This window comes from Saccostrea cucullata, unplaced genomic scaffold, assembly GCF_032062105.1.
Source record: "Saccostrea cucullata isolate Sc308-1 unplaced genomic scaffold, CSIRO_AGI_Scuc_v1 ctg9432, whole genome shotgun sequence".
Classification (NCBI taxonomy): Eukaryota; Metazoa; Mollusca; class Bivalvia; order Ostreida; family Ostreidae; genus Saccostrea; species Saccostrea cuccullata.
Genome location: NW_026929830.1, coordinates 56,792 through 84,247, shown reverse-complemented (window position 1 = coordinate 84,247; position 27,456 = coordinate 56,792). Strand labels below are relative to the sequence as shown.

Sequence of the window (27,456 nt, the reverse complement as noted above, 5' to 3'; positions counted from 1 at the left end):
CAGATTTCACAACCATAAAAATAAAAATGAGTATTTTTTTCGCGATTGGTGCGCCAAATTATCCGATAATTTTTTCCACGCGTATATTTAGGAATATACAGTATTGGCCATTTACTAAGTCAAGGTAACAAGTAATGCCTACCTTAAACTCCCAACTCTCAATTCAAATTCTACCGTGGTCAACTACCGTATAGCGGATTTTAGCGGGGTGCTTAATTTTGGCGTTTTGATGAAAGCCCGCTAAAATCTCCCCTTGGAAAAGGGCGTAGCCCTTTATTTGAACAAACTTGAATCCCCTTCACCCAAGGATACTTTGTGCCAAGTTTGATTGAAATTAGCCCAGCGGTTCTTGAGAAGAAGTCGAAAATGTGAAAAGTTTACGACGACGACAACAACGACAACGACTACAACGACGACAGACAACGGACAAAATTTGATCAGAAAAGCTCACTTGAGCCTTCGGCTCAGGTGAGCTAAAAATATAAATTGATAGACCGGAGAGCTGCAGTGCCACCCATTGAAAAAACTGTATATTTATTGTGACAAAAAAGTGCTCTCGGTTCTTGATTAATCAGCTAATAAAGAAGATGCAGTTTAAATTAACGATCATAAAAGATTCAACATAGAAAATAAAATATTGTAAAATCACATATTTTCATGGCGTCAAATTTTCGGGTTTGAGGAAAGAATATTGGTTTGTGGAGATTTGATTTCGTGCCTGGAAAATGTTAAGTATAAACATGCCTTTGAAATTTTCCATTTCGTAGTGGTCATAAATTCGTTGATAACCATACCTCGAAAACAACGAAAATTACCCCTACCCCTGAAAATTAGTGATTTTACAGTATTACAGTTGATGAAATTGCAAATCAGAATTTAACGTTTTCTTTCTTTTCTCCAGTACAACATTAGCTCAAATCAACTGTGTACATCAAGTTAATGCCGCCTGCCGGTCAGATCCCCGTAACTCTGGATATAGGGTCGTTGTCAACAATGGTAACAAAGCCTTGGGAGCGTTGGAGAAAGCCAAGCAAGATCTCGGCGGCTGTGTGAAAGGCAGATAAAGTCTTCATCTTTAATTTTCCGTATTTGCTCATAAACTTTTTTTTTTATTCAAAAATTGATTTAAATTGTTAATTAATGAATATTTTAATTTTCAGTTTCATTGCCGCGAGAGTCACATTTTAATTTTTGCTTCGTAATATCCAATGTTTTATGTAAAGAGTTATATTACTATTAAAATATGCTATATTACTGATATAATTTTTTTTTTGCAGCCGGAAGTAAAGGAGTTGAAACAAGTCTCTTGATCATTTTCATCTCTTGTTTGTCTGCCTTGAAAATGAAGTGAGGCTTCTTTACGGAAGCAAAGCATGGGACAATTTTTGGGAACCAGTATTTGAAAATCAACATTTTCTTGGTATTCAGACGTTTTAATATAAAATAAATTTGGAAACAGAAAAACTGGAACCTTCAGATAAAATTAGGACCGTTAAAATACATAGGCATTGTCTCTCCTTATCACTTTCTTTTAACAAGATTAAAGCATGAAAACGTCTGCTTTGTTGGTGTGTTCCATTTAATAATCAAGTTTAAAAGTTCAGTGAAGAATACAAATCAGGTGCAGAGAAAAAAATAGATCTATTAAATTATCAGAGTGGACCGGTTTTATGCATCCTTTTGTTAAAGTGAAAACAATTATTTTTTTCAAGCATCCCCTTGAATTGAAACCAGTCACATCCGCATCCGCTGTGTGCTTCTTTTTATGATCTAAAAAAGGAGAAAACAGAAGGCAATACAGCGTTCAAGTAATTGTGTTCACCTGTTTTCGCTGACTGGATGGTATGCCGTTACTTATGGTATATCATGTTAAATATAAATGTGTTATCCTGACGATGAAATCATCGATTGCAAATCCGTTCACCCTTTGCCGTCTATAGTACAGCCGATAAAAGTTTCAGTATAAATGGAGGTTTTAAATAACTTTGCTTATTTTCTAGAAATCACCGCAAAGAGACATGATTCTGCAAAAAGATGAAATGATAGATATTTCAAATAACTCGCAATTTTTATTAATCATTTGACAAGTACTGATATGTCTTCCAAATAAAATTATAGAGATTTTTAATGTAACTTTCATCTCTTATCAATAAGCAAAAATGATTATTTGTTTTGATTAGTGATTGAAAAAATTGTTTGAATCATCAGAAAGGAGGAAAGCCTTGTTCAACAAGTAAAAAAGGAGTCTGTTAGGTAAACGAACCTGCTCAAATTCTCGTTTCATCAACTTGTTTGTCAATAATTTACCCTGTTGTAGAAATCGTTTAGACGTAGAGCATGCTCTTGCATATCTTATCAACTGAGATACATGTATGTTAACTCCGCATGCGTGCACAAGTCAGGGAAGTTGACGATAGAAAAGTTCAAGTTATCATTTTATCAAAAAGCTTCGTTGTTAGATTATCATTAACGTCTTTTTCAAGTAAAATATATAAATATGAAACAGAATGTGTCAAAGTCTGTGGTACCTTTTACCTAATGCTCACCAGGATATATCGTATCGATAAAATAATGGAAATTTCAATTGTTAATTGACAGTACGTCGTCGATATATCTAAATGTCTAGTTGAAGGCCACAGCAAATGTTTTATTTTCAGGCTTAAGATTTTGCACAAAATCTGCTTCATATGAATACAAAAAAGGTCTATTAACGGGACGCAATTAATACCCATGGAATTTCCAATAGATAATTGGAAGACCTAGTCTCCAAAAAAAAAAACATCATAAATATTGTCTGTCAGGAACTAAAGCGTCTTTTTGTTGTTGACTTCAGAGTACTTGTGTGTATAATCAAAATGCTTTAAACAAAACAATTTTGCAAATGACCAGTGACAAGGTAAGTACATTTTCGGATTCCATTTTTATTGAAAAAAAGCTGTCAATGATATTGAAAAGCCTGGACTATATCACTTTAATTTATCGCAAACAATTGTTTCTTCCTTAGAAAGGGAACTATGAGTATAAGTAGGACTACCACTTGTAGAATTACCCGAATTCTAAAATGCAATTTATATAATGAGCCTAACGAACAAAGACAATAATGTTACATGTTTGTCAGCGGAGACCATTACGTACAGATCATGTAATCTTTCTAATTATTGTTTCATTTCTAGATTAATGAATACAAAAGAATAGATGGTTTTCGTATTGGCCCGCAGTCTTTTAATACGTGATTTTAACATGGATCTGATATATATAATACTTTCTAACAAAGTGTCAACGTCTTCTTTTTCATACCTGGCCATCTCCTGGCATAATGCTCAACAGATTCCATAATATTTATGAACCCCGACGCCAGGTAAAGGATCGGGATGCCGTATATTAAGGACCATTTAAAATACATGCAAGTGACCTAATGTCCTCATTATCAACCATATTTACCCCACTTTTAATTATGTGTCCAGCAGGACTATAGTTACAGTGGCTGGAACGTTATTGTTGACAACTGACACGAACGATCACGTTACACGAACGATTCCGCACGATTAAACTTGTTACACGAACGATCTTTCACGTTCACGATTCTACACGTTACACGATCTTACACGATTGTTAACGCAAACGCACGATTCCTCACTCAAAATAGTTAAAAATATTTAGGAATCTGATATTTTCAAAACGAAATACGGCTTAATACTTATTTAAGATTCCAAAGAATTATCAATATTATTTCAAAGACTTTGAAGAAAAAAACGGAAAATGATATTTCTGTAACTAAATATATGCAAGGCTCAATATTTTAGATTAAAAATTAATAATTATTTCTAAGGTAATTCTCCGATAAAAAAAAAACGGATTTTGTTCGTTCTATTAGACGATGTACATGTATGTGGGTCGTATATATGATTGAATTGGATATCATGATATGCAGAAAGGGGGATATGACTGAACAAAAATGGCAGCATGGAATGACTTAAATTATAATAACAAATGATAAGGATAAAATTTGTAATTATAATTTAAGTCATTCCATGCAGTATGTTTCCAATGATTCAATGTCTGATAAACTTGCCAATTATTCAACTTTTTTATTTGCAGAAATTTAAAATTAATTAATTACAAATAGGCTCAAGAGATATACACAGATAATCAAAACTCCCAAAAATCATGCCTTGTCCATGTATATTTGTCGACTAAACTAGTTATGTAAGCATTGAGAAATGTTTATTTCTTTGTAAATAAAAATATATATTTATTTTCAATGAATTGATTTCAAGATTATCTTGACCACAATAAGAAGTTAATAATAATTAAAATCAGATTTTTCAAAAAGGCGTCAAAGATCTAAGTACGGTTTATCACAATATTGATCGCGCTATTTGACAAGAACTTAATATTGTACGACTTACTATATTGCTTGTTTACGGGTGATAATTAGTTCGTTCTGATTTCTATTATGTAAATTGCGCTTTTCATTTTATTTGGATTTTAATTAATAAATTAAGAAAAACAAACAAGGGAAATGCTTATATTACAAATAACATTCCGATAAAAACTTACAAAACGAAATTTACACGATTCTAAACGCACGATCTCGCACGATTAAAAATGCACACGATTGAGTCTAATACACGAACGATCTCGCACGTTACACTCACGATACACTCACGATTCTACACGATTGGTTTGTCAACAATAACGTTCCGACCACTGTATAGGGTGAAGAAGAAAATGAACACAATGGAGCATTATGTTTAAGATACTCGATATCCAAAGTTTTTTTTGTTTTTTTTTTTAAAGTTTGGAAGCAATGTTCAATGTATATTTGTAGGAATTACAAGGTTTACAGACCTGCCTTCCCTTCCGCATTTAACGTAATTCTTCCGCTTTTTACCACATGATAACGCTATTGCGCCTTCCATTATAATTTTACGCTTTCGATATTTTGGATTAAAATCTATTATGAGAAGTTCTCATAAAAGTAATTAAGGTAGGATTCTTCTCATATTTTTAATAATTAAAAATTAATGAAATTTTCACAGAATCAAGAAGACAATATCAGTAAGTGATAGTATCAGTGAAATTAAATTTGACCGTTTTATATTAGAGGCAAGGTCAGGTCAAGGTCATTATCTTTTTCCTTGACATTAAGAATAAAAAATAACTGTTGCCAATCATGTGATACCTACTTCTAATACAAAAGTTAAATGATTGTTCTTTTTGCATAAAAACATATTACTATATATCTATAGCATGATATTACCAAATTTACATAAATAATTGAACTTAACTGGATATTGGCTATTCCGAATTTTCTCTGTTTTTCTTAATTTTTTAGGATATATGAGTTATTTTCATATGCTTCCTATATTTAACTTTTTCTTATTTTCACATATAATAAAGTAGTCTATAAATGTACAAAATGATACAAAAACAAAAAGTTTTGATCGTTTGCTAAGAGAGAAAAAATACTTTTTATGGATTTTTGGCTCAAATCTGCGCTTTTATAGGAAGCGTTTTAAAGCTAATAAAGTTCTAGTTTGTTTGAAAAATCATATTTATTTGATATATTTTGAAAGCTTAGTCCCTCATTATTAATATAACTTACATTTGAAAATTTCTCCATGTCTTCGATTGTGTAAAAATTATAACTAAATTCATTGTCCTATTATAATTTTGAGAGGCAGAAAAGAAGATATTTTCATACGCCACCATTCCGCCAAAAATATAGTCCCTGCTACTTTTCAAACGCAGTTTACCATTTCTATTTAAAGTTGTACAATTGTGACAAGGAAAGAAAATATGGTCTTTTAAATTCCTTACACCTCAATATATAAGGCATATAAGCAAATATACTTTGACTGTTTCATCTTGTCAGAAACCAGAGAAGAATCCTACCTTAATAGAGGACCTGTTCGAGAATGTACGTAATACACCAAGTAGTTATATGTGACTCGCCATGAGATTTTTGGCCCAAATGCGGCAAAACGTAATAATGAAAAAAACGTCACAATCATCGTTACAAAAAAGCGTGAATTTCGCGCACTTGTTAAAATAATTGCAGGATGAATTTAGATTGGGTAATGTTTTATGACTTTTTTAAATTAACAAAAATAATAAGAAAATCGATCTTATTTTGATTTATATTATTGAATATTTTTCGAGAGAAAAAAATTGAGTATATTTAGAGTTACTCCCCGTAAGACTAACTCTTCTTTAGTGTCCGAGTTGTTGGTGTAACAATCTTTAGCAATGAGGGAGATTTGAAACTTATTAGAATCACCGGAATGGAAAACTGTAGCCAGCTAAGCCAGTCAAGTGCAGTTTCTAATGCAAGTACAATGCCCCCAGAAACAGTAGAAAACGAAGAGGAAGAATTTGTAAATAAATCGAGTGAATGACCTTTATTTTGGAAACTTGTCAAACAAGTCGGATGTCGACCCAGAATATCAATCGGATAACGCAGAGAGCTCTGACGAAAATGAAAGCGATGAAGAAATAGAAGATCGGGAAAATTTAGTACCCATAGAGCAGAGTGAGGTAGATAAGAATGAAATTGACCAATTTCAAAAGTTTAATTCTAAAACATGCGGTTGTTCTCGACTCTACGGAAAACCATGTAGTGATGTCGTCGATTTAGAATCTTTGCTTGAATACAGAATCACGTGCCTGGAAATGAACAAGGATGAACTAGATATGATGATTAAAGTGCAATTATTTCACCATCGCCGAAAGGACAAAGTGACTAGTGCAAAGAAACATAGATCAAAAGAAAGGGAGAGGATTAGACAAGAATATTTTTTAATGGACATCAAGTGTGTAGAGAAACATTTGCGTTTTGCCTTGGGGTACTGTATATAGAAAGACAGTTGATGCACTTGCTCGTTCCCTTGATAAGGATGGACTTGTTCCTCGAGTCCATGGAAACATTGGTAAACATCCAAAGCATGCCCTCACTGTAAATGATGTTCAATCTGTAAAAGATTTTCTAACATCTTATGGAAACAAGTTTGGTTTACCATTACCAGGAAGACTGCCAAACTATAGAGATTGTAGAGCTATAGTGTTACCCTCTGATAAAACAAAAGCTGACATACATCAGGACTGTTTGTTAGCTGCGGATAGTCTACATTTGAGAAAGATATGTTTGTCAGAGTTTAAAAGAGTTTGGCTCAATACATGTCCACATGTACTAATTAGTAAACCTTCAACAGACCTGTGTTATAAATGCCAATCCTATGCAAATACCCTGATTCACGGTGGCAATATGACAGAAGAAGAAAAGGAGCAACATCTTGAGAAATACACAGTTCATGTTGAAAAATCAAAGATGCAGAGGGATTATTACAGAAGACAATGTGAAGTTTCTAAAACTAGCTTTTCTGCTCTTCTAAATGAGTGAAAAACCAGAGGTAACAATTTATTATATGATTAAAGTAATATTGTTTGAAATTAGTTGATCATTTTTTTGCGTCTAGTTCTGTTAAATTCATGATTTTTCTTAATCAATTGGCTATTGATATTTTCCCCAGGTCAGCCCATCTGCTCTTTGGAGGGAACTCAACATTACAGTTTTGATTATGCCCAGCAAATACATTATCCACATTATGCGCAACAGGTTGGTCCTTTGTTCTTCAAAACCCCACGGAAATGCCAGTGTTTTGGAATCTGTTCAGAGGGTTCAGGTAATTTTTAGAATGTCGAACACAAGATTGCAATAGTCTCATTGATTTTTTAGTATTTAAATACTCTTTTAGTTCATTGATAGGAAACAAAATATATAGATTTATGTACAAGTGTACTGGTCAAACAGTTAAAGCATAATATGTAAAATTAAATTCATAAAAGAGATTCAGCAGTGCATTTAATTGGCAAATACATGCAACCTGTAAATTTAGAATTACATTTTTAGAAATGCACCCTTTAAAAGAATGATTAACTCTTTTTTGTGAATTTCTATCCAGGATCACAGATATTTTACTTGATTGATGAGTCACAGCATTCTGGAAAGGGGGCAAACTCTGTTGCCAGTATGATTCACCACCATTTTCAACATAAAGGTTATGGAGAAAAGAATTTACAACTCCATATGGACAACTGCACTGGTCAAAATAAAAACAACACTGTTATTGGGTATGTATTTCCAATGCAACTGTATATATATTATAACTACCATTTGTGAGGGTGGTATTTTTACAAATACAATAGGTGTCTTCTTGTCAAATACATGCATGTTTACATGTAGTACATGTAATGACATACACTGGCAAAATTATTGTAAATTCATTTGCTGTCTTTTTAAAGTTTAGCTTCATAATCATAATAGAAGTGCATTTAGCATTTTGTTTAGAGATTTTGTCTCTGCCAAACATTATTTTGAAAGAATGTCTTGTAGATATGTAATGTGGCGAGTTATGACTGGCAGACGTATGACCATTGAGTTTTCTCTGATGGAGGCAGGCCACACAAAGTTTCATCCCGACTAGCACTTTGGGCTCTGGAAGGTGAAATGGCGAGGAACAACTGCAGAGAATCTCGAGGAAGTGGCCAAATATGTTGCTCATTCATCTAGGAATAACCATAATATTCTCCAGCTTGTAGAGGATCCCCAGTATCCAGTTATTTTCTCTGACTGGAGCACGTTTCTCAAGCAGTTCTTCAAGCCAATACCTCAACTCAAGCAATATCATCATTTTCGGTATGCATTATATTGCCTGTTTTTTGGGAGCAATTAATTCATTCAAAGTTAGGTTATCACAGAACAATAAATGCACAAAGGGGCATACAGTGTAGATATGTTCAAATTATATTATTTTTTTTCATTTTATTTATTTGGGTCAGAATTTCATGACTTAGTAAAACCAGATATTTTTAGACCAGAAAGTTATCAAAATTTATTAAGTATTTCTTCAAATACATGTTCATCTTATTATATTATTTTTTTTGAATTGTGGTGTTTGATTGTCATACATTCTTTTATTTTCTGATGCTTTTATAATTTATCCCTCAATTAAAAATCTCTATGTTGTTAAATTAAAAAAATTAGATGAACATGTACACAAAAGAAAAAGAGCAAACACTTAATACAGATTTTAAGCCCATGTTGACAAATGCAGATGCTTAGTGTAAGGTTATGAAGAATGCTGTTAACATTGAATACTGAAATTTTTTTTGTATTATTTTGTTAAAAACAGAGAACTGAAGAGAAATTAAAAAAAAAACAAATGCCATCATTTATGCAAGTTGAAGTATGACTGTGCTCATTCAATACATTTGGTTAATTAATGCATTAAATTGTTTAGATAAATATATTTAAAAAAAATAATGTATAATCTAACATCTTTTGCAGAATGACACACGAACATCCCGGAGTAGTTCATCTACGAGAGTATGCTACAGATGAAGAAATAACTGTGAACATCCTGAAACACAAAGATTTCAAGTTTCCAAATATGGATGCTTCTCTTCCATCTGTCATTAAACCATGTGGCCTTGATGCACAGCGACAATGGTATTTATATGACGAGGTAGCACCATACTGCGCCAGTCATGAGACATGTCCCCGCCCATGTGTACCAAAACCATCAGCCATAAAAGTTGAACAGAAAGTGAAATTAGGAAAGAGAAAATGTGCAAATTTACATCGTAACAAATCAATGTAATTTTCGTGCTGCCATGGATAATAAGAGTTTGATTTTATGAAGTTCTTAAAACTCTTATATTCTGTTGTAGTGATTTGATAAAAAAAAATATGTGTTTCGAAATGAAATAGCATCTATTTTAAATTGTGTTACTTTATTACTTTTATGTAACTTCAAATTCACAGAAATCACCAATTTGAAAAAAAAACAAGATGTGTTTGTGAAACACTATGCACCCGGTGGCGCCTAAGTTTGAAAAAGCTATTTTTAGCATATAGGTCACAGTCAAGGTCACAAGGTCGTTGACCTTGTTGACATTTGAAAGAACTTAAATTAGTGGAGTATGCATACTAAATATTAAGTCTCTATCTCTTATGGTTAAAAATTTATTGCGAAGGTTTAAAAAGGCTATTTTTAGCATATAGGTCACAGTCAAGGTCACAAGTTCAATCACAAGGTCATTGACCTTGGTGTCATTTGAAAGAGCTTAGTTACTGGAATATGCATACCAAATATGAAGTTTTTGTCTCTCATGGTTCATAGGTTATGGTGAAGATTAAAGTTTACAGACAGACAAGACAAAAACAGTATGCGCCCATGATCTATTGATCCGGGCGCATAACTACCAGTTGGTAAAGTCCAATTTTCTTGACAATGGATAGGGATATCAAAGAAAAAAAAGCAGATACTTGTTACTGGAGGTCATCTCTACTAGATAATATAAAAATCTCATATTCTCCCAAGTACCTCATTTGGGCCAAAATTCTCATGGCTTGTCACATATGTAAACTGGTATGGCGAAGATTCGGAAGAACATGAGAAGGCACTTTACTTAGTTAATATTATTTGATATTGCAATAAGTACAGCCATTTCTATCCTCAATTTAGTTTATTTTAACATTGCTTAGAACAAAATAGAGAAATGTGATTGTTAAAAAGATATTATATCATTAAAGTATTATTATGTACGATTTGTGTATACATGCAAACGCAAGCCTTTAATTTAGTGATGTGATACAAATTGACCAAACGCTTTATCAAGGGTGTACGGTGAATTAAAATTTAATATACTTTAGGATACTGGTATTTTACAACACTTTTTGCCAATAAATGATTCGAAAAAGAAAAGTTTATGCCAGCTTTCTTTAATTAGTAAAGTACATTTTCGGTTGTTTTGAACTATTTTAGCGATTGAAATTTTAGCGTCCCCAAAAATTTCAATCGCTAAAATAGTCAGTACTCTTCTTAGAGTTTATCTGCAAAAAGCTGAAAAACTGTCTGCTAAAATTAATAACGCCATAATTATTGGCATACCTTTGAGCAGGCCAAACGGCAAATTTTAAATCCGCCAAGAAAACTCACTATACGGTATTGCAGAAAACAACAAAATAGGAAAACATGATTGATTACGCTTTCACCTCTGAAATTCCACCAAAATTTTACTAAAATTACAAACTTGAATTGAAGAGGGTATGCAGGTCTGGGTTTAAACTTGTGGCGATGCATGATAATAGATGAGAGGGATAGATAGTTCTTTATATCAAAGTGAACCAAAACTTTAAATTGCTTTTAGGATAAATGAATTAAATTCCTTCAATTTTGAAATGCGTGCGATGTGAAAAAGAAATGGCTGGATTTGAGGTCCCAAAGCAAGAAACGAGAAGCTAAAAGGAGAAGAGGGCTCAACTTCTCCGGGATGCTTCCTATTAGTGGTTCTTGAGAAGAAAATTTTAAAATGTTTTCCTTATATTTCAAGGAAAAACTTGGATTTCCTATTGTGGCCCCATCCTTCTTCCGGTGGTCATGATTTGAACAATTTAGGATCTTATTTTTCTAGGATGTTTTCACCTAATTTTCAGCTTTTCTGGCTAAGTGGTTCTTCAGAAGAAAATTTTGATAGATATTTCCTAAATATTTTGATATAAAACTTGCATTCCCTATTGTGGCCCCGCCCCACTCCCGTAAAAGCAACTACTCCGACTTTGCAACCAGTTCTTGAACGTCAAATCCAAAGGGGCCGGTCTCTTCCTGCAGTAGGATTCACACCTCCAACGTTTTGACTCTCTCTTAACCGAAACTACTAAAACTGCGTCTCTTCCATTTTGACGAAACAAAATTGAAAATTTACATCGAATTTAAATTTTGCGTCAAACATACTTATATTTACAACAGTATCAAGGAAAAAGTGAAGGATACAACTAATATTATTTGACTGGTTTTTATTGCTACAGTTGATATCAAAAGAGTAATCTTGATTGAACAGCATCAAGGCAAAAACATATATGCTACAGTTGATATCAAAAGAGTAATCTTAATTTTTCAGTATCAAAGCAAATGTAAAGGCTACGGCTGATACAAACAGACTGGTCTTGACTCGTCCGCCTCCGCTTTTCTTTGCCGGCTTTGGTTCATATTCCTCTACAAAAGTAGATAATAAATTTAAAAATACATCAACTATTAAGGGACGGAAACGACTTAAATAGAATCTTGTTAAATCAATATGTATCTTACTACATCCAAGTTGTTTAAACGTCCTGATCTTATACGATGCCAGATTTTTAATCCTCCTATATTCTGGGGTATTTGGTTTTGTAGTACAATCTGTAAAGACTTTATTTATACAGGAGACGCTAGTCGTGGTACCGCTGAAAGGAAATATCAGACATATGAGTATATACGTTTATATATAAATAGGAGGTTGGAGAGATTGATTGATTGTATACTGTTTAACGTCCCTCTCCAGAATATTTCACTAATATGGAGACGTCACCATTGCCGGTGAAGGGCTGCACATTTTGGCATATGCTCGGCACTTACGGTCTTTGAGCAGGGAGGGATCTTTACCGTGCCACACCTGCTGTGATGCGTGGCCTCGCTTTATACGGTCTCATCCGAAGGAGCGCCCCATTTATTCGCTTTTAACGACAAGCAAGGAGGTACTGAGGACCTATTCTAACCCGGATCGCCACGGGGAGGGTTAAAGAGAGAGAGAAAGAGGGAGAAAATATCCACACACACCCCCCAACACCCCGAAAAAAAATATTTCAGTCAGTTTGAAATTTTTAAAAAAATAGATATAAGCTTGCATTGAAATAATTATCAAATATTGGAATTTTTTCATTTTAATTTGTCGGATGATTTACCTGTTTGCCTAACCAAGGAAAATATAAACAATTAGTGTGCTATGCTTGTATACAGTAAGCTTTAATTTTGACAGAATTGTATACCGCGAGTATATTAGTTCATGATGCAATTGTTTCAACTATGTTTATGTAATGGAAAAGAGCGAATTAAAACAATTGAATGTCTTTATTGACAGGCATTGGAAATAGAAAAATACAGACCTAAACAATAAGCTCATAAAACATAATTTCCTTTTTTCAAAATTTCTTTCATCAGATAAAGATAAGGAGGTCGCAGGGGCATTTAAAATTCAAACATATATTAACGGCAACATGATTGATTGGATTTAGCACATGTTCTAATAAATTTTTTTTTTTCAATTTGAATTCGAATTTTTCTTTTTTTTTTTTATTTCCTGCAATCAACCTTTCGCTACTCTATTGTATTGTTAGAATGTTATTTAATTGGAAAATCAATTTGTGTGTCAGATATCTGCCTGGGTTTAGCTACATGTATACCATCCAAAGTTATCTCAATCGGAAATAAGTTTTGCTGATGTGATTTTCTTTCTGTCTATTCTGGTCATTATTTAAATAAAGGACTTTACAAATCATGGTTTTTGAGTCTCAGGAATTCAAATTACGGACACTGGGTGAAAAAAGTGGTTTCCCATCATGGGAAACTTTATGGAAACCACATGGAAACCTCAAGTTTACATCATGTTTCCCAGTGGTTTCCGTAGCGGATGCAAGGTTATTCCGCCAAGTTTCCGTGACACGGAAACCCCCTACGCTCCGATTCCATAAGGTATCCCGAACCACGGAAACCTCTGTAAACCTGAAGTTTCCCGAACATCCATGTAGTTTCCCGTAATGGGAAACCTGAAGATTCCACTGGTTTCCAGAATCAGGAAACTTGATGGAATCGGAGCGTAGGGGGTTTCCGTGGAATGGAAACTTGGTGGAATCTTTAGGTTTCCTTTTACGGGAAACTACATGGAAGCTCGGGAAACCTCATGATTCCTAAAGTTTCCTTGACTCAGGAAACCATATGGAATCGGAGCGTAGGGGGTTTCCGTGGAATGAAAACTTGATGGCATCTTTAGGTTTCCTTATACGGGAAACTACATGGAAGCTCGGGAAACCTCACGATTCCTAAAGTTTCCTTGACTCAGGAAACCATATGGAATATGAGCATAGTGGTTTCCGTGGAATGGAAACTTGATGGAATCTTAAGGTTTTCTTTTATGGGAAACTACATGGAAGCTCGTGAAACCTTATGATTCCTGAAGTTTCCTTGACTCAGGAAACTATATGGAACTTGTGTAGCACTTTCTGTGTGGCGGAAACTTGGTGGAATTATCTGGAGTCCCATTCCTGGTGCAAATTACTGGGAAACTTCAAGATTCCCTAACATTTCCAAAGGAAGCAATGTGAAATAATGCATATTCTTTTAAAAATCTATCAAAAAAATTTATTACGGTACATGTAAAAGAAAAAAGCATTACCATTTTATATGTTTAATAATTCATTTGATGTACAAAAACTGTAACTGAATTTTTCAATGATATCAAAATATTAAATAAATTCATATATCTTAGATAAACAATGGAACAGTCTTTCACATTTAAGTCCATTCATAAGGGTCATTAAGTACTTCTTTCAGCATCAGTTTCCTGGTTTTCTTCACATCACCTATGATCTGCAATATTAATACAAAATTATTATATGATGTCAGAATTATAATGCTTGAATATAACTTAGAAATCTGAAAGATCAGTCAATGTCCTTTGTGGCAACGCACTTTGAAAAAATTACGCACTTTGAAAAAATAATTTTTTTTTCAAAGTGCGTTTATATCGACCATATTAACGCACTTTGAAAAAAAAATTCTGCATGGCTTAGTCAATATTCCTACAAATCTTAGGTATGATAAATTATCATTTGAACCTGATTTGATACTTTTTGTCCCCAGCTTGAAAAGTGGGAGATATTAATTTGGGTCTGTCTGTCAGTCCGTCCGTCTAGCTGTCCGTCCATCCGTCTTTCTGTAACGCTTTCGTTTCCACACGATATCTCGCCAACCCTTTGAACATTTGCAATGAAATTTAACATAACAGAATCCCTGTGGCCTTAGGAAGACCCCTTTTGAATTTGGGGTCAAAAGGTCAACATTCAATGTCGTAAAGAACTACGAACGATAGTATTGTTCTTCCGCCTATCTCTTAGTCAATTCTCAAATGTTAACATATTGGAATGATTCTAAAAAAATTTATAGATATTTATATGAATTTTCATAAAACCTTACTTATTTGGGATACCAAAGAGAAATAACTCTATAATTTTGGCAAAACTTGTGTTTTTGAACACCTGGAGTTTAACAGAGAGATTATCAGATATGGTATCAAATTAACATCGAAAAACAGACAGGTACTGTAGATTCCTTAATATAAGCGAGGAATTAATTTCTGCGTAATTTCGCGAGAAGTATCACTCGCGAAAAAAATATTTCTCGCTTTTATTTTTCCGGTGCTTAAATCTATGTAAAATCTGTTAATAAACCGTTCATTCGCTAATTATAATTCTAGCGATTTGACGTTTGAGAGCCAGTTCGCGATAAAAAACACTCGCGAAAAATAAGGAATTTACAGCTAGTAATTAATATTCTGATATTCCTGAAAATGAACATAAATAGACTTTGAGATTTAAAAGAACAAAATTTCGATTTACTACAGACTTCCTTGTACAGTTCTTATACTGTATTTAGAATGCTCTTTTTTTCAAATATCATTGACACTTAAGGTTACAAGTTATAGAAATAGATATATCTGGGTGGGAATGATAAAGAGTTGAGCTGATAGACCTTAATTCAGCCAGTCTTTTCTTCGTTTTCCGTTTCTTGGTTTTCTTCAATCCATCAGTTTTTAGAAAAAAACACATCAAAATAAGGGCACCGCAAAGCGGAGCATTCCTTCCCAAAAAAGATCCCGATACAAATTACGTCAATTCCACACAGAAAAAACTAACATACACATAAAGTAATAACACACATAATCGCATCACTATATCCCATCATACGTTGCAAGGGGATAATACTGTTGTCTATTTCTAAAATATAAGTCTAATTCCTTTTGTTTCATGAAAATTTTTTCAAAGTGCGTTACATGTTTACATGGTGTAAAATTATGATGTACAGTTTTAACGCACTTTGAAAAAATTTTTCAAAGTGCGTTGATTTGGTCCCAAATTCAACGCACTTTGAAAAAATTTTTCAAAGTGTGTTAACCTGGTCCCAAAACTTAACGCACTTTGAAAAAAATGTTCAAAGTGCGTAATTTTTCAAAGTGCGTTGTAACAGTCCTTTAATATACCAATATCAATAATTACTTTCCATGACCATGATACATATGATTTCAGCATTTAATGTATCTCTTTAATGAATACTTTATGATAAGTGAAAAAATAACATAATATAAATAATGTTTTCAGCCTTATTATGTCATTGAGAATATATTACTACATGTATCTCATACTAAGAACCCTGCTTTAAGTTTGATTAGTTTGAGAGAAAACATACTGTATACAGGGTTATTTTCGCCCCGTCTCATTTTCTCCCTTTCACACTTGCGAACAATTTTGCCCCGTTGTAAATTCGCCCAGTCATAGTTGTTAACGAAATATTACTGTATTCTTTGAACTCGCCCCGTTTTAAATTGGCCCAAATGAGGGTAGGGCGAAAGGGGCGAAAATAAAACGTGGGCGAAAATTTCCCTGTATACAGTACCCTTTATAATAACAAAAATATTAGGGAGAGATTTTTTTTAAAATTTTGATATTCGACCTAGAAATTGGTTGAAGATCATTGCAGACCCTCCACCCCATTGCACAAAAGCTAGATTACACCAGGGGAGAAATACACTTTGGACTACGATTTTAAAAAAAGATATACAGTAGATTTTGATACTGACCTTTGACCTAGAAAATTAGTCCAAGGTCACTCTTCATCCTCTATCCACAGGCTCTCTGTAGTTTAAGTTTGAGAGAGAAATATGCACAGAACAAGTGATTTCAGATGGAGTGATGGGTAGACACTGTCTAAGGGCATCCACAGAACAGGACCTAAAAATAATGCAATATATATGTTTTACAGTATATATACATATGTACTTGTATGTTAATGATTTATCATATGCTGCATTGGACACATTTGATTTTATCATGGTTTAAGTATACATGTATCTTATGAGTAATTTTATACCGGTATTGCATGTACGCTCAGTTTATTTAAGAAATAAATAACAAGTTTATAAACTTCAATGGGAGAGATACCACAAATGTATATATAAACAACTAATTTAATTTTATTTACATATATTGACCAACATTATTTACATCCATTCATCATGTTCATGAATTGGCTGATCAAAATTCAGTCAGTTTTAGATCTATATGATATACCACAAAGGACTTTCACATTTACAAAAGTTATTCCCCTTCGCAGGGTCGATCTGGGGTCAACCTGCTTAAGACGCTGTTTTCCCTCTTTAACCGTAACAACTTTGAGGGACAATATCTTAGAAATAAAATCTGTATGAACATTATCATTATGACTTGCATGTTGCCCCCATACTCTGGCAATTCAGATACAGATTGTAATTGTCCAATATTTTTGGAGATTGAAAATATTAACAAGTAACTTACAAAGAACAAAGTGGGGAAAATGAGCGATACGTCGACAATTGGAGGAAACTCTTAGGAATGTGAAATTCGTCTATTGGTGATGACAATTCCTGTTTTAATGTCACTGAAAAATTAAGAGACATTAAAAATTTAAGCCCTATTGTCATACACGCATGCTGTTTTTTCATCCATATAACCTTTTAGTATCATAAAATTTACCAAAATTTAATACTTCAAATAATTTCATTGAATATCTATAAAATAAAGGAAACTTTAAAAACTTAGTGACTTGCAGAAATTATTCCTTGAAGAGAAAAAAATCTATCATATTTCACAGAAATATGTGCATAATGAGCCTTTTTTATTCATTTAGAACATATAGTATGTGCCTCATTTCCCCAAGAAATTTTCAAAGTCAATGGACTATGACTGTAAGCAGAAATCATTGCTGTTTACCTACATTGGAAAATTTATGAAAATAATTAATTTCCTTAATCCTATTTTTTTTTTTTAAATAATGCTAAAAATAATTTAATCTATTAAAAATAATCTAGAAAAACTGACTGTAAAATAACATTTTTCATAATCTTAATCTATGGGCAGATCACTTTAACTTCATAAAACTACCTGATATTAAAGTAGAACTCTTTATTGTGCAGTTTTTAGAGCTTCCTTCAAGTAATCAAAATACTGACCAGCAAGAAATCAGTTAATAAGCATTTCCTTTTTTGCATTCAAATTTTTGTAGAGATCTCAGAGTTTTTTCCTGTTCAATTCAGGTTCAAGACGACAAAGTTTTATTGAAGTGTGTGTTTTAGAGAACTGATTGTATGTCAATCATAGCAATACACACATAACATGGAGGGGGCAAATTGTTTCAGCCCTAGCTTTTACATAAAACTTCTTGTAGCTCACAACTGATATACCACAGTTCAGTATTTAAATAAAATTTAGAATTTTTTTTTCAGGCAATTGTCATATACATACTAATCATGAATGAATTACCACTTACCAAATGACCACATCCTGAATCATCATACATTTTCTATAATTTCATCTCACTGGTTTTCTTTTAAAGTCACACAGTTTTCTTCTCTCTGAAATGATAAATTATGTCCAGGTACTATTGCATTCTAATTAAAACTAATTATGTAATAGCATTAGCAACAACTGGGATGGAAGAAAAAATAACCAGAAGTCTCTGTCAAGACTGTAGCTCTACTGGTTTGTACTTATCAAAAACTGAGGCACAGAATCATGTATCTTAGTATAGTCTACTTGTGTGCCAAGTTATACTGAAATCAGACTAAAATTTAAGGAGGAGTAGTGTTTGCAGACAGACGGACGGACAGCTAGACAGATGGACAGACGCATTACTATCGCATAAGCTCTTCTGGTTTCTGACAAGTAGAGCTGAAAACAAGATGCGCTTGTGAAACACAGCAACAAAGTTCGAAAATGCAATTTTTTTTAGCATACTGTTACAGGTCACTGTCAAGATCACATAATCATTGTCCTTGTTGCCATTTGAAAGCACTTCATTAGTGGAGTATGCATACTAAATATGAAGCCACTATCTCGTATAGTTCTAAAGTTATGGTGAAGGTTTAAGTTGACCACAGACACTCAGACAGACACACAGATATACAGTTATGCCAAAAGTTTGAACATTATAGCTTGGTATACACACAGCCACTTCGAGGTATCAAGGGTAAAATTCACAGCACAGCGGGACTGCATTTTGACTTCGAGGGATCAAGGGTTTCGAGAGATCAGGAGTTCGAGAAATCAAGAGCAAATCTGCTAAGTTATATAGTGGAAAAAATTGGGACCGGAGACTCACTTCAAGCGATCAAGAACTTCCGAGAAATCGAAGTTCAAGCTATCAAGAGTTACCTGAATATACAGATATAAGAAGCATCTTATTATTTGCAATTTTGACCTAATGACAGCTAAATCTGTTCAGTAAGACAATACTGTGTACATGTATGTAAGTAGTTTTATTGTGCATGATTATTTACTTATTTTCTTGATCTTCTCAACTTGAAGTGTTCTGTACACGGCTTTCAAAAAGTTTTGAACCAGGTGGTAATTTATCAAAAATAGGAGGTACCACTCCTAGGGGGGTCCGGGGGGGGGGGGCATTTTGAAATTTAGAAGCCACCAGACAGCATTTCCTGGTTTCTAGACACATAGAAGTATGCTGCTATCAGTGTTATTTTTATGCCATGTTTCAAAGTTTATTTTTGGTCAATACACATTACATGTGAAGTTTAGCACTGGATGGGTGGAATTACATAGAAAAAATTAGTTATTTGAGCAGAGTAAGAATAAGATTTAGGTAAAACTTCTAAGTTCTATGCTATATTTGTTTATATAAATGTGTTCAAAAATTTTTTGCAAGGTTTGAGTTGTAAGTGTTATGTTTTAAATATAAAAAAAATCATTGAGTCACGAAAGGAAATGGAAATTCAAAATTTAAATTCAATAAAAGAGAAATGAAATTGTATTTGCATTAAATTAAATTCAATTTTGTTCTACAGTAAAGTGCAGATTTAAAAAAAAGATTTTAAGAAGCACTGCATGATGCATAGCATGTACCAATAAATTCAGCATATTTTTCATGCACTGGTACATGTACATATAAGATAATATACATGTGTAAATTAGACAAAGATGACATCAAGACTGGAGACAAAAAAATTTAGATATGACTCCCTCACTTTACTGGATATGGTTACAATATTTGGAAGAAAGTTAACGTCCGCAAGGTCATTCTCTTGACCACTAGAAAACTGCTGAATCAAGAATTAAATGTGTGGCAAAAGAAATAGTTTCTGTTTTATGTCCTTTTGATTCATCAGAAAGTTGCAGATATTCAAGACTGTATGTAATTTATATCGTCAGCTGCGTATTTTGACACTTAAATTTGAAGAGTTGAGGCTATTAAAATGTACAGAGGTGGTCAAAGAACTATCTACTGTTCATGTCCATCTCTCTATCGGTCAATTGTTTTGAAGACTTTCCTTGGTCTAGTTCCTTGTATCTTAAAATCTTTTGTGAAACTCATTACCATGGCTTTAAATTGACACTTTCATTTCTGACACCTGGATTCCTGTTTTTTTATTTTTTTGGCCGTATTTATTTAAAATATATTCCTAGTCATTAGATTTTGTCAAAATCAGTGATGGTGTCATTTGATATCGAAATCTACTTTCGTTTTCGACAAGATCTATAAGACGCGTTACGCAATCTCTTTTGTTTCATTTATTCAAACGCTTTAATGATCTTCTTGACTAACCAATCAAAAACGTTATTAGATACCATTACGGACTAAAGAATAATACAAAGCTACGTAACCACAACTGGTAGGGCCTATCTTATTTTCACGCGATTTTTTTTTCTCCACTGAATATTTTTGCCGGTACCATGAATGAATCCAACCGAGTAAAAGTACCGGGTACCGGCAGATTTTGAAAGGCCTGTCTGTATTTTATTACCAAGTTTGTAATAAACATAATGAAACATACCCTTTTCCACATCACATCCTGTATCAGACCTTTGACCAATATCAGCCCTAGGGCCTCTGTCCCTCTGGCTGATATTGGTGTCTCGGGCTAGGATGTGATTTGGAAAAGAGTATGTATTATTCGCTATACACTGTCCTACTCAGGTCAATAATTGTGAAAAAACTGATAATTCAAGCTGATGATTCATTTGCATTTCTTGACATACTATCAATATTAATTCACTATTAGGCTTTTCTTTTTTTAACATCTTCATCTCAACAGGTTAGAAAAGTGGACAGGCTTTCACCTACATTCACTTTTTTATGTATATTTTTCCTCCATATCATCGTCATGCATATGATTAAGGTTATGCTATTCCCTACAATCTATTCCAACTGTTCTGATGAGGATATCCTTCATGAATAATCGGATAAGCTGAGATTGAAGACACTTTTTGTAAAAATATCGATGCTTTTATCAAAGTTTTGAACCAAAAATATTTCATTTATACCTTGCCGTAAGTCGTAAGTTCCAAAAAACAAGAGTTGGCTATCCGAAAAGTCAGAAAACACATGTATTCAAACCGGATGTTCTACGGTCTGAATTTAACTACGAAACCATGCTCGGTGAAACTATTATCATCCGGATAATTTGAGCGGGGTTAAAAATATTTTTTTTCAATTCCGAAAAGTATTCATTTATATATATAGAGAGAACATACATATGTAGCATACATTTTAATAAACATGATAAAAGGCGAAACGTTGCCATTTTACAACATACAGCATGCACATGCACGGTGCCTTTGGGGCATCCATAACCTAAGTTATGCTATATCATTGTCTCAAATTTCTCTCTCTCTCTCTCTCTCTCTTTCTCTCTGCAATATATACACTTAACAATTTAGAACTTAGGTATCCAACTTTTCAAAATGGCGTCAGAGTAAAAGTTGCCTCCGTTAGTGAAGATTTGTTGTTGCCAAATATTACAACTATTTACCGTAAAAAATTAACAAAAATATACATACACTAATCCTTTATAGTTGGCCATTGCATTTATCACAGTCTTAAAGACACTGGGTGGTGAAACCATCTTTACTTTTCACATTTACCAGCTGCTTACACCTTCTTCTTCGTCCTTCTCGATCCTCCAAAAATGGCGCCTCGGGAAATTGACCAATGAAATAAAGCGCCTACAGAGCGATGCAGGATGGGAAATATAAACTGTTGAGATCTTATATTAGAATTTAATTAAGTTTTCCCCTTTTCATGGAATAAAAAGATGGGCTCCTAAATATTTTTGCAGATATGATGTGTAGGCCTAGTATATTTAGAAGAAAAAAAAGCGGTTAAATACATGAGGCAAGAGCAGAAAAAAAAATTCTTGCTCGACACCTCAACTTATTTGCCTTCGGGTTATGGGTTTCGGGGCTTGGTTGTTTTTAGTTGCCGTCCTTGCTGAAAGTACCCCCCCCCTCTCCCCGCTTCTTTTAACTGTTACATGTATGATTACGAATTTATAATGTCACACTAACAGATGTTAAATTTTTAAAAGCACATTTTTTTATTGTGAACTTTCCACAGGAATCCTAAAAGGCATGAAAATGAGCTACAATTATAATATGATTATCAAGAACAGTTTTTTTTATTTCAATAGTGATGATTGAAAAGTTCGGTGATTAATAATTCATTGCTAATAAATTGTTGTGTTTTTCTTAGGGGGGGGGTTAAATTACTAATTGAACTCCCTCCTTTTCGGGGTTTAATTAGATTTTGAGCCTGCTATCAATATAACTGTTGGACCTGCTAGACTTTTCTCTAATTGCTACATGTAAATTGTACTTTAAACTCCTTGGCTTTTAGCTAAATAAATTTCACACATCATTTTAACACGTAAAATTGTTTTAAAAATGAATCAGAATATGTTGAAAACCTTTTTCTCAGGAGAGTTATATCTCTAGGTGGAACAAAACTAACATCTTATCAAAGGCAGGAAAATATAACAGTATTTTAATTCAGTATTTTAGTCGTGATTGGTATAAGTGAAGTCATGGGAAAGATTATGCCGAAAGTCATCTATATATACTCGTTGATGTGCAAGGCTGTACTTATGCATACAGCTTTAGCTGCTGGTCCCGCCCTGTATTCTTTAATGTTTTTTTTTTTTCGTTAAGAAATCTGGTAAGGTATGCTAGTAAAAATAAAATCTCGGTTAGTTTATTACTCTAACGGAAATTACTTTCCTACAGGCCTGAAGATCAAGTCTATTAGTCACGCAAGTTTTTTTTTTTTTTTAAAAGAGTAGCATGTCGGCGAATAAAAATAAAGTAGTGTACAACATAGATAAAGAAATGTTTGTTGAAGTATTGACAAACTTCATACCTTTATAGAATGAAATCAACAAAAAGTGCACAAAAATACAATCGTGACAATTATACAATGAATTAATTATACAATTAATTATTTTAATAGATTGCCTTAGCATGCACTACTTTAAAATCCATTGTTCTTAAGGAAAACAAAATCATGCAAAATATTATAGACTTTCCTTTATCTAGAGCAATGGCCTTTGGAGAAAAAAAAAATATCTAAAAATTTTTAAAGTTTGTTAAATATAATGTATGTGCATTTAGGACCCTACATTGTAATTTCATGCGAAAAGTGCAGGCGTTTACTATACGGGGATCTGCGTACATATTTAAACAAAAAAAGGAAAGACAAAAAAAAACGTTTTATGTGATGAATTATATTATAAACATTTATCTAATAAATGTCTTTGTAGTACGTTAGATTACAAATTTCACACAAAAACCCATCAACAATATTAAATACAGTTTTGATTTCACATTGATCTATTAACGTCATTCTGATTTAATATAATTATACACGACGAGAATTAAGATCTATTCAAAACCTATAGAAAATTATTTAATTTCTAAAGAGGATAGTTTTATTTTAAATCAGTAATGAAAATTGAAATAAAAATTCTAAATAGTTTGTTCTTTCATTGAACTTCTTAAATGTAGGTTATTTTATAAATATGTTCTCTTGTATAACTTTATTTATGGAATATACAATTTTTTAAATGATAAAAGAAACACGAATCATCATCTTAATTTAAAAGAATTTTCGGTCGGAGACTGTGTGTGTACATGCTCGACGACAGCCCATTGTTCCCTTTAGGTACAAAACCGTCTCAATTCACATAGAATATACAAAAAATACACAGTGACAGGTGTCTTCGCGGCACGTGTCTCCACCTGAAATGGCACGTGAGGACAGGTGTACCTAATTACACAGGCCGACCATGATAGTGACTTTTTTCAAAAGCGTTTTTTTTTTGGGGGGGGGGGGGGGGGGCTTCTCAAGGAAAAAATGAAAAGCAACCCACCCACCCCCAATAATAAAAATAATAATTTAATAAATAAAAAAAAAACAAAACAATATTCACTATTAATAGTAAAATACTAGTACACATGTATGATAATACTCAACCCCCAGCCAATTCGATGAATGATTCTTATCTGACCAGTTTATATTAATATATTAATTCATGTTAAAACAAAATCTTTATCACTTTCTAAACTTGTATTTAAAAACTTGAAACACTAAAAATGTAATTTTGACAAACCAACTGAAGTATTTTTTTCCTGACGGATTACCCCGATATATAAGAAAAATGCCAACCTCTGGTATCTAACACCAATGCCTAGTAAGGTACCTTGATGTCTTGTGAATACATGTAATTATGTAAAAATAATTCTTCAATGTCAGTTGCAAAATACTGGAAAAAAATTTAATTATTTTATTGAGGAACGTCTCACCTGTCCTTAATCAGTAATCGTAATTTGACATATTTCTATATTTACTTTTTATTCGATCTTTTTAGTAAAACCTTTTCTGTAAATAATTTCATTAAATGTACCCTTCCTTAGCTCTTCCATATTTTCAAAGGAACATTCATCATAGACAGCTTCAAGAAAGTGGGATCGGAAATGATTGATTTCTACATAACTGCATGCACTTACTTTTTTCTATTCCACTTCACGCATTCTATACGAGTTTACCAAAACTTATGTGATAAATCAAATTCAAAATTGAATTAAATTAAATAGAATTCAGTAAAATAAAATTAAATTAAAATTGAATTGCGTTCACGGTGCTGAAATATTAAATTAATCACACAGAAATACACATCTAGCTATTTTAAGTGTTTGAAGTTAATTATTTTGATACAGTATGTAATCATTTTTGAAATATTTCTATCATTGGTAAAAATATGGTAACATAATTAAATATTTAACTTTTTGTAAAATAAAAGGTAGGTGGGTTAGTATTGAGATTTACTTTCAAAGTGTCCCTGCCTGGGAAACATGGGGGAAACTACACATTGGTGGCTTCCATTTCGGGAATCTGTATGGAAACCACTGAGGCATGTTTACATGGTTTCCTATCTTGGGAAACTTACGGGAAACCACAGGTTGGTTGTTTCCATATCGGGAATCTACATGGAAACCACCGGGGCATGTTTCCATGGTTTCCTATCTTGGGAAACTTACGGGAAACCACAGGTTGATTGTTTCCATGTCGGGAAACTATGTGGAAACCACCGGGGTATGTTTCCATGGTTTCCTATCTTGGGAAACTTACGGGAAACCACAGGTTGATTGTTTCCATGTCGGGAATCTATGTGGAAACCACTATGTGGTTTCCATAAAATGGAAACTATATGGAAACTACTGATGTCACGATTCCCATATGTTTCCATCGGGTTTCCAAATTTGGGAAACCTGGCTTTTCATCCAGTGGGAGTCGAACTAGTTATTAATATATCCTCTAAAATAAAGTAAAAAAGTCCTTGGTCTTAAAAATATACAAGAGGAATAAACAGAATAATGTTATTTGTTACTTTTTTGTCCAATTTGATAAGATTTGCAGATACTGACAAACAAGTTCATCACAGAAGAATATCAAGTGTCTCTTTTCGTACTCATTATTCCGTACGTTGTATGGTGCATACAAAGATCTTGTCAGCAAATACATTTTATTCAAAGTCATATGCTGATCAGCGATTTTAAAACAACTGTTAGAATGATTATAGTTTGCACACGACTAAAAAGTCATTTTGTTTTCCCTTTATAACCCGATCATGACAGGGAGCACAAGGCGGGTGTGACCGGTCGGCAGGGGATGCTCACTTCTCCATGATACCTGTAGCCACCTCTTATATTCTGTGTTTCCTTTCCTCCAAAAGTGTATTGTTTAATGGATTTGGACTTTTGAGCTTGAATACTGTTCCTTATCTTCATATATTTCATGCAATCAAAGAAAAACTTTATAGAGAATTTTACAGACAATTATAAATTTCTATAGAAACACCGTTCATAGGATAAAAAACGACTAGGCTTTTGGTTTCTCATATAAAATAGCCTGCTCGATCAGCGCAGTGGTGAGATTGCTTGTTTGTATGTTGTTTAACGTCTCTAGAATTTTCGCTAATATGGAGACACAATAGTAAGAATGTTTGCACTAAATCGGAAAATAACGAGTTGTTGCTTACATTTGAATCCCAGTTGAGTAGGTGGAGACCGGTTCTTCGGATGAGTCTGTATAAACCGAGGTACCGTACCGTGTCGCAGACGTTGCTGGCACGATCTGAGTGCTGAGCATTCGTTAAAATTTGCAGCTCTCTGGCAGGTGGGGGCCTCAACATACGAGGGCAGAGAAGGACCATGAAGGTAAAAGACAGACGACGGACACATTGTAGCAGAAATGGGGAGATATTTGTCCAGTTTGCTAGAAACGAGAACAAATTCATGAGCGAAAAAAAAACGGTAAGATAAGAAAACCTGCAAACTTGTATTGTCTGGGCAAATCCTACTCTAGTCATGCGATAGATTTCACCACAACTTGTTAAACTTTGACCAGAACAGACCTGCTGCCCATTACAACCTAAATTAAAAAAATATATCACATGAAATATATACCAACTAGTGATTAGTTTGACGATTTCATACATAAATATTACATATAAAATGATTCATATGTAATGATAAATTAAATAGTGAGAACTATTTAAACAGTGATTTCAGATGAGAAAATCATTTTGCCTACGTACCCTTTTGGGTGATGACAAAAGCCACACAAATTATAAATATTGTGGTTGAAAGCTTGTCCATGATTTTCTCCATTCTATAGGAAAAAAAATATTGAATTTGAAATTGTAAACAAGGGTCCATGGGCAATATTGCTCACCTACAAATCGTTGCCTAGAAAAACACTTTAAGTAAGCATTTTAAAAAAAGTATGGCTGTAGGCAAAGAGAAACATGTATTCACACTGTTCTTAAAAATGTTTGATCTACTGTAGCGAGGATAAATTGTGGATTTGCAATTCTAAGGAAGATCTTTTTTCCAGTTTATACAATGAATTCTTGAGTTAAACTTTGATAATTACATGTATATTTAATTTTGGCCCATCCCTTTAATTGGAGTCAACATTTTAA

The 27,456-nt window shown here is 33.3% G+C and overlaps 1 protein-coding gene, 2 long non-coding RNA genes and 1 pseudogene across 3 annotated transcripts; 1 reads left to right on the top strand and 3 right to left on the bottom strand.

The window, feature by feature from the left end:
* Window positions 1-7,509: 7,509 nt before the first annotated feature.
* LOC134282271 (uncharacterized) lies at window positions 7,510-9,662 on the top strand (annotated as a pseudogene).
* A 2,214-nt stretch (window positions 9,663-11,876) lies between these two features.
* On the bottom strand, window positions 11,877-27,139 carry LOC134282277 (uncharacterized). The gene is made up of 4 exons (XM_062764686.1): window positions 27,070-27,139; window positions 26,801-26,903; window positions 12,153-12,286; window positions 11,877-12,059 (listed from the first exon to the last, which is right to left on the bottom strand). Exons 1-4 carry the CDS (start codon window positions 27,128-27,130, stop codon window positions 11,953-11,955), a joined length of 405 nt encoding a protein of 134 aa, XP_062620670.1. The 5' UTR covers window positions 27,131-27,139; the 3' UTR covers window positions 11,877-11,952.
* LOC134282276 (uncharacterized) lies at window positions 14,268-16,908 on the bottom strand. Its single transcript, XR_009995259.1, has 2 exons — window positions 16,732-16,908; window positions 14,268-14,465 (listed from the first exon to the last, which is right to left on the bottom strand). It is a non-coding gene; the product is annotated as an uncharacterized LOC134282276 (long non-coding RNA).
* On the bottom strand, window positions 17,483-21,644 carry LOC134282275 (uncharacterized). Its single transcript, XR_009995258.1, has 3 exons — window positions 21,464-21,644; window positions 18,456-18,540; window positions 17,483-17,567 (listed from the first exon to the last, which is right to left on the bottom strand). It is a non-coding gene; the product is annotated as an uncharacterized LOC134282275 (long non-coding RNA).
* Window positions 27,140-27,456: the final 317 nt, after the last annotated feature.